Genomic DNA, 16,069 nt, shown 5'->3' with positions numbered 1-16,069 from the left:
CTTTGTGAGAGAAACACCTTCTCCTATTTTTCCCGTTTCCTCCTAAGAGCCATTTCCTCTACACCTTGGTCAACGAACTACAAAGTCACCCATGGCATTCGTCTCTCTCCTCAAGTGGGGCAGGATTCCGTGGACCCACCACGGTGGCTCTGAGGAGTAAAGTGAAGTCACCACGCTCTAGGGTGGTCTATTTTGTTCCCTCTGCAGTTTCCTTTTTCTTTCCCTAGCCACCACTTTTTGATGCTAATGGCATTGAACTTTTTCTATTGATGACGATTTTGGGGGCCCTTTACTATTTTTGTTACATGTCTGGCTAGAAAGGTATTCTAAAAGGGAGTTTTAGTCTTTGATCTTAACATAGATGTCTCCCGAATTTATATTTCTTAAGCTCCCTAGCTAATTCATATGCTCCCCGTGGTCAGGATCAGTGGTTCATGTACTCCTGTGCCCAACAGTACCTACTATTCCTCACTTAGGATATACTTAACCTCTCTGAGACTCAGTGTGACTTTATCTACAAAAGGAGACTGAGATCTTCCCAGATGCAACGTATTGCAAGGTTGTGGCAATGAGAAAAATGAATGAATGTGCACTAATAGATTTCAGCACACTTTCTCACATTCAAGAGAAAAGATATTATTGTGGTTTCCACATTCGCCTTACGTGAACTGAAGAATTTGCTCAAGTGTTTAGTCTTTGACCTTTTGGGGTACAATAGTAGTTATAATAGTTACCAGGTTTCTCAGAGACTTTATTCTCTATTGTATTTTATTGGAATGGCTGTTACAGTGGATAAATTCAAATTTTCCTTTTTTTAACATTTTTTTTCACAGAGACCTTAACACCTTGAAAACAGATATTCATTCCTGATTGGCATAAATAACAATGTTTATTTTTAAATGGTCCATTCATTTTTTTGTAACCTGAAATAAGATAATACACCATAAGAGAATACAAAGCAGCTCAAAAAGAGAGAGAATAAAAATAAAGATAAAGCCCAGGAAGCAGTATGTTTTTTTGAATCTATTTATACTGTTCACACTGCATAGATTAATACAGAAAAGCCACATAAAAGGACTTTTCTCTTTGGTCCACTCCAGAGACAGGCAAAGTAAAAGATGAATGGCTGATCACACAGAGCTGGGAGGCCCATGTAAGCTTTACCATGTCGTAAACCAAGAAGATAAAATTCCCAAAACCAAAAGCGGCGTGCTGGCTTATGACAATAAGCAAGTGGAAGCCCACCTTAATCCTATGCCACGTGAGGATCCATAGGCTCCTTTCAAAGCCAATAACTTTATACTGACAGAGATCGGCAAGAGTTTGACAGATGGGTTTATTTTTACGGCTGAGCTTTCTTAGGATTCTGCCAATACGGCACCGATCTACGGAGGGCAGGGATTGCTTAACTTTGTTTTCTTCTTCCAAGAATTCATCGATATCTCTGTTCCTCCTTGTAGATGTTCCATCTCAGAAAGATAATGAAAGACATTCAACTCTCCGGATCCACTCACCTTCACTTCCTGAGATCAAAGGGTCACTTCTTACCACTGGTCCTTTTCTGCCCAAGCCTCAGGAACCACCACCCCACAGACTTACAGTAAAGGCCCATGGAAGGAGCACTCTCGGGGTCATGACATCTAGGGGTTTGGTAAACTTGGGGTGCCTCATGGTCCCATATGAATGTGAGATCCACAGATGAAATGAGCCCAACAGTAGGGTGTAGGAAACTTGGCTTACAATGACAACATATTTCAAAGCTGGGTATGTTTTATTTACAAATAATATTTAGATACAGAGGTTAATCAGATGTTCTCAAAGATCCCCACTGGGTTAGCACAGACACACCAGAGAGGAAAGATGATACATTTCTGTGTTTCTGCCACACGATAATGACAGCGAGGTCCAGGGGTGGTTATGCCCAGACATCTCAGTAGACATGGTGCCAGATCACTTGCAAACTACAAGCATTGGGTTTATTTTTTTATTATAGATCCTTCCGAATAATTTCCCTTAATCCCTTCATTCCCATTAAGTACACTGTACAATTATATATCAATTATATGACTTCAGATCAACTTAAACTCCTTCTTCAATTGTCATGAGTTCATGACACAAAAAATATTTATGAATAAATCACATTTAAATTTTAACCCCCTCTGCTCCCTCTCGTCGCCATTCTCCCTGTGAATTTATTCCATCTGTGCATCATACGAGATAGCCCAACAGTTGATAAGAGAGTGGTTTCACTCATTTACTATCATCAATAGTATCCATTCTGGAAAGTGTAGCATACTGGAATTCTCTGCGTAGATCTTAATATCAGTCATACCATATATGCTAATACTGGCTTTTTAAAAAACTATTAAACGTAGACATCGATATTCTAAAGCCAAAGGATTTCTTACTAAAGGTCAAATTCTCTCTCTGTCCTCAGTAGCACCAACTCAGTGACTGTGGTGAAACCCAGACTATGGGGTTCTAATGACTTCAGAGAGATGTGCATTATCCACATGGGAGTGGAGCAGAAGTCATACTATGGCAATGAAGATGACTTTTTTCATACACACGTAGATCTCTATACTGCATTGCCCAAAACAGTTACTTTATTGTTCCCACTGTATTGCCACGCTTCGGAGAGCTGAAAAATGCTTTTCCCATTTGCAGGGGTATTTATTCCTGATGTGCATGATTTTTATAACTCAACAATGTAATTTTAATTTGTGGAGGGGAAAAGAAAGGCTCCCACTAGTAAGGTACTATTGCAAATGTGTAGCCCGATGACAACATAGTATTTATAAAGCCCCACAGCTCTGTCCAAGGACACTGCACCCCATAATCAGACCCTAGTGTATCCCCAGCATGGAATCTGTGGGTCTAGTTGCTCTTCACAGGGCTGCTAAAAAACAGAGTCATGGGCAAGGCACGCATACAGATCTATCACTTGTCTTAGTTTGACATGGAAAAAGAAATCTGTACTTCCCAAGGATTTCTGCACAGAGGGTAAACACCCCGTATCAAACACTTGAGAGAACTGAGACCAAGAAACTGAGTTCTTGAAAAGTTAAACTCCTCCTTTTTAAAAAGTAATATAAATATATGCCTTGTAAGACCTGAGGGACTAAGCCGTAAAATTTGCCTTTGCTCAATTGGATCTGAGACCTGAACTCAGTGAAGCCTTTAATTCCATATTTGAAGGTGACAAACTCCATTCCTTCACTTCTCCAGCATGTCTTTTTAAAATATTATAAAGGACACAGTACTGCACTCAGTTTTTCAGCAAAAAGGATTGCTGCTTAGAGTCACAGAAAGATGCATCAAGGGCGAAAGTAAACAAGACAGAATCTTTAGAAAAAAAAGAACCTTAAAAATAAATTGTGTTGCAAAACTACTTTTGCAATTACAGTGTTGTATTTGGCCCCGCTATGTTTCAGAGGCACTGCCTTAATATAAACAGAATCTTCTAATGCACTTTTTCAAAACAGTGCTTCTCAGCCAAGGACTAGCGCGAATTCATTCTACTGCTAGGTGCTGACGACACTTTGGTTTGCTTTACTGGCAACGTTTTGGCAACGCATCCTATACTAAGAGGAAGGCTGGTAACCAGGCATATGACAAGAGCCAGATCCACTGTGTTACTTCTTTTCGTGCTTCTTGGTTAATTCCCCCACGCCCAGCTGGAAGTTGCCCTGGTTGTCACCGGTTCTGTCTTCCCTCTGCCGGCTCTCCTGGGACACTTGCTGAACAGCTTGCAGGATGGCATTCTGCACGATCTGTTTGCTGGCTTTCTGCAGCTTCACCTCTTCAGGCTCATTTCCAGGTTTCTCACCTAGCAAAGAGTATGTAAGGGAGGTAAAAAGAACAAAATTAATTTCAGGAGCTGTTATAGGAAGGGGCATGCAGGAAAGGTGAGACCATTGGACTTCAAGCTGTAGTACAAAGCTGTAATCATCAAGACAGTACGGTATTGGCACGAAAACAGACACTCAGATCAGTGGAACAGAATAGAGAACCCAGAAATGGACCCACAAACCTATGGACAACTAATCTCTGACAAAGCAGGAAAGAATATCCAATGGAATAAAGACAGTCTCTTCAGCAAGTGGTGCTGGGAACACTGGACAGCGACATGCACAAGAATGAACCTGGACCACTTTCTTACACTACACACAAAAATAAACTCAAAATGGATGAAAGACCTAAACATAAGGCAGGAAGCCATCAAAATCCTCGAGGAGAAAGCAGGCAAAAACCTCCTCGACCTTGGCCGCAGCAACTTCTTACTCAACATATCTCTGGAGGCAAGGGAAACAAAAGCAAAAATAAACTATTGGGACCTTATCAAAATAAAAAGCTCTGCACAGTGAAGGAAACAATCAGCAAACTGAAAGGCAGCCAACGGAATAGGAGAAGATATTTGCAAATGACATATCAGATAAAGTGCTAGTATCCAAAATCTATAAAGAACTTATCAAACTCAATACCCAAAAGCCAAATAACCCAGTGAAGAAATGGGCCAAAGAAAGACACAAATAGACACTTCTTCAACGAAGACATTCAGATGGCCAACCGACACATGAAAAAAATGCTCAACATCACTCATCATCATGGAAATACAAATCAAAACCCCAATGAGACCTCACACCTGTCAGAATGGCTAACATTAACAACTCAGACAACAGATGTTGGCGAGGATGTGGAGAAAGAGGATCTCTGTTGCACTGTTGGTGGGAATGCAAGCTGGTGTACCCACTCTGGAAAACAATATGGAGGTTCCTCAAAAAACTAAAAATAGAACTACCCTAGGGCCCAGCAATTGCACTACTAGGCATTTATCCAAGGGATACAGGTGTGCTGTTTCGAAGGGACACATGCACCCCAATGTTTATAGCAGCACTATCAACAATAGAGCCAAAGTATGGAAAGAGCCCAAATGTCCATCGATGGATGAATGGATAAAGAAGATGTGGTACACACACACACACACACACACACACACACACACACTGGAATATTACTCAGCAATCAAAAAGAATAAATCTTGCCATTTGCAACTACATGGATGGAACTAGAGGGCATTATGAGGACTTTAAGAGACAAAACACATGAACATAAGGGAAGGGAAGCAAAAATAATATAAAAACAGGGAGGGGGACAAAACAGAAGGACTCTTAAATATGGAGAACAAACAGAGGGTTGCGGGAGGGGTCGAGGGAGGGGGGATGGGCTAAATGGGTAAGGGGCACTAAGGAATCTACTCCTGAAATCACTGTTGCACTATATGCTAGCTAACTTGGATGTAAATTTAAAAAATAAATTAATAAAAATAAATAAATAAAATCAAGTATGGAGAATTAAAAAATAAAACAAATTAAATAAATTTAAAAAAAAAGGAAAGAAAGAAAGATGAGACCATAACGAGGTGCGAGAGTGGCCCAGTTCATTGTGAGGAGCCCTGTACAGACATACTGCTACTGTCTCCCTTTCCAACAGGATCTCCATTTGTTCGCCCCACTCATGAGTCCAATGTATGTTCTCACCATCCCAGAATGCTCTGCTGCTGGCAGTTGTCATGAGAATAGAGTTATGGCCGATGAGAACCCGCGGGAAAGTTTATGGAAAGGGACAGACTCATGCCCCTTGTGGCCTTTGACACTTACTCCTTCTTCCTATGCAGGACGCAGACATAATGCCTTTAGGTACCACGGGCAACCTCCAATAAGCAAGGAGATGAAAGCCAACATTCTGGCCACGGCTGAGGGAAGAAAAGGAGTCTAGTTTTGAAAGCATTATTCAGAATCCACACCAGCCCTCGACCTTGTACTTCTGGACTTCTTCGTATGTGAGATGAATAAACGCTTCTTTGTTGAATCCGCTATTAGTCAGGTTTTATGTTACTTGCGACCAAATGTATGCCTAGTAGACTTAATTTCACCGGGGCTGGAGAATAGATTATTACTGAATCTATAATAGGTTCAGCCCTGCTCCTCTAATAGCCTCCCGAGGAATGAGGTCATTTATGTACCAGAATCTGTCCTCCATGTTCTAGAACAGGGGTTGGAAAACTTGTTCAACAGGACCAGATGGGAAATATTTTAGACTTGTAGGCCATACCATGTCTGTGACTACTACTCAGCTCTGCTTTTGGTAGCATTAAATCAGCTCTAGACAATGTATAAATGAACGCACATGGTTTTGTTTCAATAACTCGTTACTTACGAAAAGTAGGCTGCAGGCCAGATTTGGCCCACAGGCCATGGTTTGCCAACCCCTGGTCTAGTTAGTGAGAATTTTCTAATTATAAGGCAGGCAGTCTACCCATCATTGATGCTTCCCCTTCATCCTTAGTTAAAAACAATACAAAACCTTGATTTTATTTGGGCAGCTGTGTAACTGGGCCTGGCGAAGTTCTGACCAATGAGGTGAAAGTTCATTTAGTAAAAATTCTAAAAAAGGTCTTTAAAAGGAAATAGGCAGATAAAGGCCCTTTGCCCTCCCCTCATCCCACTGCCTGCGACTCTGACACACTGGCTATCACCACAGGGGTTTTTGCTAACCATGAGGGAATCTTCAGAATGGAAACCATTTTCAGGGATTTGCAAAGACAAGTTAGAAGGAGCCTGAAAACCCAAAGACCAAGAGCCACATATCATCCCTTGGCTGCCCATCTCCAGGCCTCTTTCATGTTAGAAAAAATATATGTATCTTATTTGATTCACTGTTGTCTTGAACTTTCTTTTATTATGCAGCAAATGTATTACTAACTCATGCATGGCAGAATGGTCATGAATCGAACATTTGACTAAAGTGCAATCATGAGAATTTTTAATTCCACCTGCTTATATTTAGAGTGATAAATAGAATGGGCATCATTCCTCATTCAAAATCATCATTTCAGATGTTTCCTGTATTCGCATATGCTGCTGCCATGAAAATGGATTGAAAACTGTGGGGGGGGGGGGTCGTTCACCAGAATTGATTCATTAACAACAGAATTGATACACCCAGGAAAAGGATGTCACATAAGAGAATACGGAGTCATTCCGGAAGACCAAGCAGCTCTTATCCCTTGAGACAGATAGTTGTCATTTATTCAGCAGCATTTGTGTCACTAGCACTATTTTCTGAGGGATTTAGAGTCTAGTAAACAAGGTAAGATGAATCTATTCAAAACAAAGGGACAGTCCTCCCCTCCCTCCCCTCAAAACAAATAAATACCCAGAATAAAATGAGAAATCTACACCAGACTAAGCAGAGAAGGCATCAAATGCTACAATGTGTGTGACATGACACTTACTCAGCACCCCCGTCTGGCTCCTGAGTACTTAGTGGCCACCATTGTGTATTGGTTAGGGCATAGACTTGGCCTTTGTAACAAAGAAACTCAAAAATGCACGAGAAAACTCACACAAGAAAGATATTTATTGCTCTCTCGTGCATCAGTCCAGAGGTACTCCAACGTGTAGGCGGCTCTGCTCCACCAGGTTATCTAAGGGGTCAACATCCTTCTATCTTCCTGCTCTGCCGTTTCCTACTATATTGACCTCATCTGCATGAGTAGAGCTGGTTAACCAATATCCCATCTGGGACTGGAAGATAGCCAAAGAGAAAATGGAGGTTGATAAAGATGATTTCCTTTAACAAAATTTTTTAAATGTTTATTCATTTTTGAAAGAGAGAGAGAGAGAGAGAGCATGAGCGGGGAGGGGCAGAAAGAAGGAGACACAGAATCCAAAGCAAGCTCTAGGCTCCGAGCTGTTAGCACAGAGCCCGACACTGGGCTCAAACCCACAAACTGAGAGATCATGACCTGAGCCAAAGTCGGACGCTCAACTGACTGAGACACCCAGGTGCCCCAAGATGATTTCCTTTAAAAGAGTAATCATATAAGTTGCAAACATCACTCTGCTCACATGTCATTGGGGGAAACTGAGTCACACGGCCACACTTAGCCACATGGGAGGCTAGGTAGGAAATATAGGTGCAAACTGGGCAGCCACACGCCATACCGAAACTCAAGGACGTTCTAATGCTAAAACAAAGAGGCAATTACAGGTTTTTGAAGTTACTTCTGTGCAGTGGCCAAGGCTAATTCAAAGAGGAAGAGTACATATTTATGGCAAGTCAAATATGATACTCACGCAGCTCTGTCCACTATCACTACAGAGCATAAGTGTGTAGACAAACAGAATAGTTTAAAAGGTTCATGTTGGCTCCTGGAAAGAGTTTCTTAGCCAAACTACATATGTGCTAACTCTAAAACGTCCCTGCTATACAGCTATTCTTCTGTCTTTGGATGGCAGAAGGGCGAATGTAAGGATAAGAGGAAGTTGATTCCTTAATAGGAGAGAGAGAGAGAGAGATTCTACCCTAAATTTAGCTGCGACCTAATATCTGAGCTAAATCATCACATCTTCTTCTATCCATTATGAAGATAAATTGATTAAAAAGTCAAAGGCAGCCCATGCCGTGCTGTGTCTAGAGTATCCCTTTGGTGACCTGCAAGGTTGGTGACCCTCGTGGCCCTCATCACCACTTTGCTCTGGGTCATGAATATCTGTAGTGAAGAGTATGGGACAAAGTGGCAACTAGCTGGAACGGGAAAAGTGGGGAACAAAAATGAGGCTAAAAGCCATGCAGAGCACTTAGACAATAACAGCAAAATTAAAAAAAAAAATTATATAAAGCACCCAAAAGACCCCAAATAGCCAAAACAATCCTGAGAAAGAAAAAGCAAGAGGCATCACACTTCCTGATTTCAAGCTATATTATAAAGCTACAATGATCAAAACAGTATGGTACTGGCACCAAAACAGACATACAGACCAATGGCACAGATTGCGGGCCAAGAAATAAACCCACGTATGTGTGGTCAACTAATATCGGACAGGGGAGCAAAGAATACTCAATACTTTTCAGGAGAAAAGCCAGTATGTTCAGTAAATGGTGCTGGAGAAATTGGACACTTACATGTAAAAATGAAACTCTCTTATACTAGTCACAAAAATTAACTCAAAATGGACTAAAGACTTGAAGACCTGAAACCATAAAACTCCTAAAAGAAAATATGAAGAAAACTCCTTGGAATGAATCTCGGCAACAAGTTTGGGGATGAGGCACCTAAAACACAAGCAACAAAATTAAAAACAAATGGGACTACCTCAAACAAAAAAGCTTCCACACAACAAAAAGAATGATCAATAAATGAAAAGGCAGGGGCGCCTGGGTGGCTCAGTCAGTTAAGCATCCAACTTTTAATTTGGGCTCAGGTCACGATCTCATGGTTCATGAGTTCGAGCCCTGCATCGGGCTCTGTGCTGACAGTGTGGAGCCTTCATGGGATTCTCTCTCCCTCTCTCTTTGCCCCTCCCCTACTCTCTCCCTCTCGTTCATAAAATAAATAAACATTTAATATAATTTTTAAAGTGAAAAACATTTTTTTAAAAAGATATTCTACAAAAAGGGAAGAAAATATTTGCAAATAACATATCTGAAAAAGTTACTATCCAAAATACATTTTAAAAAAACTTATACAACTCTGTAACAACAAAAAATAATCTAATTAAAATGGGCAAAGGACCTAAATAGACATTTTTCCAAAGAAGATATACAAATGGTCAACAGCTACATGAAAAGGTGCTCGTTAGTAATCATTAGGGAAGTAGGAATTAAAAATACAATGAGATATCACCTCATATCTGTTAGAATAATGAGCATCAAAAAGCTAAGAGACAAATGCTGGTGAGGATGTGGAGAAAAGGGAGCCCCTGGGCACAGTTGGTGGGAATGTAAATTGGTGCACCCACTGTAGAAAACAGTATGAAAGTTGCTCCAAATATTGAAAATAGGGGGCGCTGGGTGGCTCAGTCAGTTAAGCGTCTGATTTTTTATTTCGGCTGAGGTCATGATTTCCCAGTTCGAAAGTTTGAGTCCCACATAAGGCTCTGTTCTCACAGTGCAGAGCCTGCTTGGGATTTTCTATCCCTCTTTCTCTGCCTCTCCCCCACTCATGCTTGCTCTCTCTCTCTCTCTCTCTCTCTCTCTCTCAAAATAAATAAATAAACTTAAAAAAACTAAAAATAGAATTATCCTATGATCCAACAACTCCACTTCTGGGTATTTCACCAAAAGAAAGAAAATCACTATCTTGAAAGATATCTGGACCCCCATGTTCATTGCAGCAGAATTTATATTAGCCAAGACATGGAAACAACTTAAGTGTCCATCAAAGATGAACTGGATAAAGAAAATGTGGGGTATGTATACACAGTATACGAAAGAGAAATACCCTGCCATTTGTGACAACATAGATAGACGTGAGGGCATTGTACTAAGTGAACTAAGTTAGACAGAGAAAGACAAATACTGTATGATCTCACTTAGATGTGGGAAAGAAAGAAAGAAAGAAAGAAAGAAAGAAAGAAAGAAAGAAAGAAAGAAAGAAAGAAAGAAAAGAAGGAAAAGAAACAAAAAAGAAACAGAAAGAAAAAAGAAAGAGAAAGAAAAAAGAAAGAGAAAGAAAAAAGAAAGAGAAAGAAAGGAAGAAGAAAGACCAAACTTGTAGGGAAAAGATCAGAATTGTGGTTACCAGAGGTGGGGGAAAGAGGATAGGGGTGTTGGAGGAAGGGGGTTGAAAGGAACAAACTTCCACTTAAAAGACAATTAAGTAAATAGAAAAAAGTTTTTTCTTTTCTTTCCTTGCATCTATATGAGATGATGGATGGTAATTACTGCACGATACATGGCAGTCAAGTCATTGTCCTGTACACCTTCAACCTTTACAGTGACCTATGTCAATTCTATCTCAATAAAACTGAAAGAAAAGAAGGAGTTAGGGAAACCACAGGTGTGTACCGTGTAGTAGGCTCTTTGGCGCGCAAGGAAAGATACTCTTCTGTTACCTTAAGTTTGGAGGTCTCTTGGGGAGTGTGATTACTATTGGGATACACGCGTCCTAACCAGACATCATGAAAATTTTTGGCTGAGTCTCACATTACAGTTCAGAAATTGGAATCATCCAGTATATCTCTAGTAACTGGACTATCTAGATCATTCTCTGCCATTTGATAGTTTCAACTCTCCCTCGGCTGCTTCCAGCCAACAGCTCTCCTTTTCTTCTGGAGTCTCCCTGACTTCATGGCATTTACTTACCCCTGTTTCTGCTTATTCATCACTACTTGTAGGGCTTCGTGATTTTACACACTGCCTTCTTTCTGAGGGCATTTTGGCTAAAGTTCTACCTGTAACTGCCTGATTCTTCACATATCTTCAGTTGAAGTTCCTGAGAAAGATACTGAAAGACTCAGCCTACTACACTATCCCTGAAAACAAGGACTTTCATGCGAGGCCACCTCCTCCTAGGCCAGCCGTTGATCGAATGCCCGTGGCTCATTCTGGCCCCATCAGCTGTGGCCTCACAGTTTGGATCAGTGGTGAGAACACATCTGCGTAGGAGGAAGGAACCACCTAGGCCCCCCACCTGGGTATGGTGCCGAGGGCACAGCCCGCACTCACACAATTGGCTTCGTCCGATGTAAAAACTGACTGGTGCATCTATGGAATCCACTTGAAAGGATGTGGCATTTGAGAACATCCTGGCAGAGACCCGTAATAAAAATGCAGCATGAAAAAGTGCCTTCCAACCCCACAGAAGGCAGAACCAACCAGAGAAATCCTCAGAGTCTTGCCATTTACTTACATGCATCACATTTACTTGAAATTAATGAATCACCTACATGTTGTACATGGCCAATTGCCTAATTTTAAATGACGCAAATGTCCTCTATCCTAATTAGCGTTTACAAAATCATTCGGGTATTTCACAAAAGATGATGAATCGATTTAATTAGCTTTAAACTCTAAATGCCCAATATAAACACACCCAAGTCAAGAATGTGATGTAACTAAATTTGTCTTCAGTGTCTTTCCACCGCAAATCATTACCCACCCACATGCGCGCGCGCACACACACACACACACACACACACACACACAGGCATCCCCATAGTCATGCGTCCCTGCGACACCCAGCCCACTCCCTGAGGACCAGTCTTCCACAGATGACACTGAGCTCAGAAGCCCTCCTCTGCTCTCCTCAGTGGAAGGTGTCGGGAACTCGACGCAAGTGGCTAATAATTGGTCTTAATTCTGTATTTATATCCATTAAAACCATGCTTCTAATGACCAGAGGAAGATCCTCCTGGTAAAAATTCACAATTTTTTCTCTCTAACGACCTATGTGCGACTGGCCTCTATTACATTAACCCTATTATAGTCCAGTGGGGTTGTGTTTTAGAAAAGGTCGAGTGTTCCCGTTTCGAGGCAGAACCTGATTCGTGATTTTCCTTCGATCACCCGGAGAGTGTGGCAGACGTTGTATCCATAAGCAGCGTCTCTATCTCTGGTCTTTTCTCACTAAGTATGCAAATTACAGAAGTCCCTGTCAGGGCAGGCTAGGGCTCCATCACCACAGCCTGCCCACACTCTCCAAAATGCACAGTGCCCTGATGGGGACCGTGGAGCACATTTTTTATCTTTCCCTCCGATTGCTTGAGACTATAAAGACAGCATTATCATTCATCAATGACTAGCTTGTGGAACACAGAGAACAAGAACTAATTCGGGTCCCTTTATTAATGGAATGATAGTCTATTTTCCAGCTCTAAGTACAGGAATTTTCCATGAAGGACCAGATGTTAGCTCTCACTCATTTATGCCAACCGCTAACAAAGTTGTCCTGGCTGCCCTGCTTTACCACCGAGCAAGCCAAAGTTATATGACTTCCCAGCAATGGAAAGTCACAGCCTCTGGGTTCCCAGCTTGCTGCTAACACCCCCAAACCGATGCTGCTTTCCTATGTACTCCAACCAAATCAGAAGGAACATTTTAGAGTTTCTAAAAGCTGGCGTTGAGATACAGAAGGCAAGACAGGTATTCGCAGGTACAGGACACTTCTAAGTCATATTTGAGTGATGCCCCACTATCTCCGCCATCACCCACATTAAATCAAGTACAGGCCATTAAGAAACACCCCTGACTGTGCCTGCAGTGGCCAGGCCGGTCATTTTGTAATGTGGCAAGCTACTGCCATAAACTACACAGAGCTTTTTATTGAAATGTTCTATAGAAGATGATGAGATAGGGGCGCCTGGGTGGCTCAGTCAATTGAGCCACCGACTTCGGCTCAGGTCACGATCTCACGGTTGGTGGGTTCGAGCCCCGCGTCGGGCTCTGTGCGGACAGCTCAGAGCCTGGAGCCTGCTTCCGATTCTGTGTCTCCCTCTCTCTCTCTCTCTCTCTGCCCTTCCCCCACTCGTGCTCTGTCTCTCTCTGTCTCAGAAATAAATGAACATTTAAAAAAATTTTTTTAAAAAGATGATGAAATAAAGTTATTTATTGAATATCTGTATGCAGGGTCCTGTGGAAAGTTACAGAGGCGACTAGGCCAAAGCGTTTCATTCATGCATGCATTCATTCCTAAAAGAATTATGGAGCACTTCCTATATGGCAAACACTAGATTAGGGATAAGAGACTAAAATGTTGAGCAAAATAGTCATGGATCCTGCTTTACTGGAGTTTACAATATACTGGAAGAGTCAAGGGTTGATGAAACGATCAAACGGGTTTATAATTTTGCACTGGGGTACGTGCCATAAAGGGGCCCAGGGAGCCCACTGTAAGAGAACTGATCTAGTCTGAGGTCAGGGAAGGATGCCCCGGGGAAGGGAAGTTTGGAGTTAACAAGGTATTCACCATGAAAGGAAGGTAGAAGAACATGTCAGGCAGGAAGATGGATGAAACCCAGGTGGAAATTCCCCCACGTGTGTGGAGCGGGGCCCTGTGGGGAACTGAAGGCAGCCTCGGTGTCCCGGTGCCCAGGGGGGAAAGGGGACACCAGAGACAATGCCTAGGAAAATGGGCCGGCCAGGTGCTACAGGTCCTGGCAGGCTGGGAGGTGTTGGGCCACAGACAGGGTTTGGGGCAGGCCTAGAAATACAGACTGAATTTGGAAAGGCCACTGGGAAAAAAAAGAGAATTCTTTCCCTGGCCTCTGAGGGCAGGACAGACATGTGACTCACTGACTCAGTGTCCTAGAAAGCTTTTTACCTTGTAGAGCTACCTCATTATTTTAGAACATAATTTAGCTGATTACTGGGCTGCAATGTGTTATTTTTAGGAAAGCCATCAGGAACAGTGCCAATAAAACCTGAGAAAGAAAAGACAATTTTAAACCAGAAATCAAACTTGAGTAGGTCGGCCCAAACAAAGGTAATTTCGGAAAAGAACAACAAACAGGGAGGGTCTCATTTACCAGCTCTCAACACCAGCTTTCCACAGTAATTCGGAAAGTGTGATACTGATATAGGAATGGAAAAATTGGCCAATGAAATAGAGTTAGAAGTCCAGCAACAGCCCTCCATATTCGAGGTCACTTGATTTGTGAAAAATAGGACACCGTAGCACAATGAGGAAAAGACAGTATTTTCGGGGAATGGAGTGGAGCCGGGTAGTTATTCACATGGAAACAATAAGGAGCTTTGGCTATCTCATACTGTACATTAAAAAAAAATCAGTTCCGGGGCGCCTGGGTGGCGCAGTCGGTTAAGCGTCCGACTTCAGCCAGGTCACGATCTCGCGCTCCGTGAGTTCGAGCCCCGCGTCAGGCTCTGGGCTGATGGCTCGGAGCCTGGAGCCTGTTTCCGATTCTGTGTCTCCCTCTCTCTCTGCCCCTCTCCCGTTCATGCTCTGTCTGTCTCTCTCTGTCCCAAAAATAAATAAAAAACGTTGAAAATAAATAAATAAATAAATAAAAATAATAATAAAAAAAATAAATAAAAAATAAAAAAAATCAGTTCCAAGCGCACTTCATATCTGTACTTGAAAATGTAAAACAATCTGGAGCACAGAGGCTGTTTAGGACAATGAAGCTACACTATGTGACACCGTAATGGCAGAAACAAGTTATTCCACATTTGTCCAAAGCCAAGTCATGTACGACATCAAGAGTGAGCCCTAACGTAATCTAGGAACCGTGGGGGATAATGATGCATTGGTCCAGGTTCAGCAATTGTAACAAACGCACTAACTGTGGTCCGGGATATTGATAATGGGGGGGTGCTTTGGTGGGGTGCATATGGGAAATCTCTGCTCCTTCCCCTTAATTTTGCTGAGAACCTAAAACTGCCCTAAAAGAAAATAGGCTTTGAAAGACTATCAAGCATTTAGAAGAAAATCTCAAAGAATATCTTTATGGCATGTAGGTAGGCAAGGATTCCATAAGCAGAACACAAAAAGCGACAACCATAAAGGAAAACATTGCTGAATCAGACTAGACTAAACTAAGTGGCTTTTGTCAGGGAAACGTAGACATGGAAAAGGCTTTCCACTTGAGGAAGTCGATGTGAGGAAAATGTTCGTGAAACGCCTTAAGTATTTAATTTTCTGAACACCTGGATAACCAATAACCAAGACTGGGTTATGAGTTTAGAGAGACCCGAAAGGCTGTTCTCACCACCACGTAGATTTCAAGGCAAAAGTTAGCTACGGGTTTCCCTCCTTTCACCCCAGAAGACTAAGGAAATCAAACTTCTCCCCAAGTCCCGAGTTTCTTGCAGTCACGGGCAGCTCTAGAATTTCCATCAAGGAAGGATTTAGGAACGGCAATCCAGAGGAAGGAGAAATGAAGAATGTGTCCCGGATCTAGAGCATGCACAGCACTTTGCACAGGACTGAGAAAATGTCCAGTTGCCATATCAAACAACAGTAGGTGTGATGGAGGAGATGGGGCCCGGCCACCCCGTGACAGTGATTGCCTGTCTCCTCATCCTTCCTAACCAGCTTACTTCTCCAGAGCGGCTATGTCACCCAGTGCCCATTCTCCCCTCCCGGAGCCACCAAACGAACCCAGCCCAGACTCCTGGCTCTTGGCAGGGACAGTAGGTGGGGACAGCACACCCCGATAGCCACTCTGGAGATATGGGAGTCAGGTGTTAAGGGGACAGAGGAGGTAAGCACCATGTGAGCCTCTGTCTTAAAGAAAGTGACAATACTAGACCTGAACAGAAAGCA

The 16,069-nt window shown here is 42.3% G+C and overlaps 1 protein-coding gene across 1 annotated transcript in view; it reads right to left on the bottom strand.

The window, feature by feature from the left end:
* Positions 1-747: 747 nt before the first annotated feature.
* AKAIN1 (A-kinase anchor inhibitor 1) overlaps positions 748-16,069 on the bottom strand; it is a 54,185-nt gene continuing 38,863 nt past the window's right edge. Inside the window, exon 2 of the mRNA XM_019418380.2 lies at positions 748-3,829. Within this exon, the coding sequence (XP_019273925.1) occupies positions 3,636-3,829 (194 nt within the window). The 3' untranslated portion in view covers positions 748-3,635. The remainder of the gene's footprint in view (positions 3,830-16,069) is intronic.

This window comes from Panthera pardus, unplaced genomic scaffold (genome assembly GCF_024362965.1).
Source record: "Panthera pardus isolate Hobbes unplaced genomic scaffold, ASM2436296v1 HiC_scaffold_15, whole genome shotgun sequence".
In the NCBI taxonomy this organism is placed as follows: domain Eukaryota; kingdom Metazoa; phylum Chordata; class Mammalia; order Carnivora; family Felidae; genus Panthera; species Panthera pardus.
Note: the sequence above shows the minus strand (reverse complement) of the source record. Positions and strands in the feature narration are given on the sequence as shown.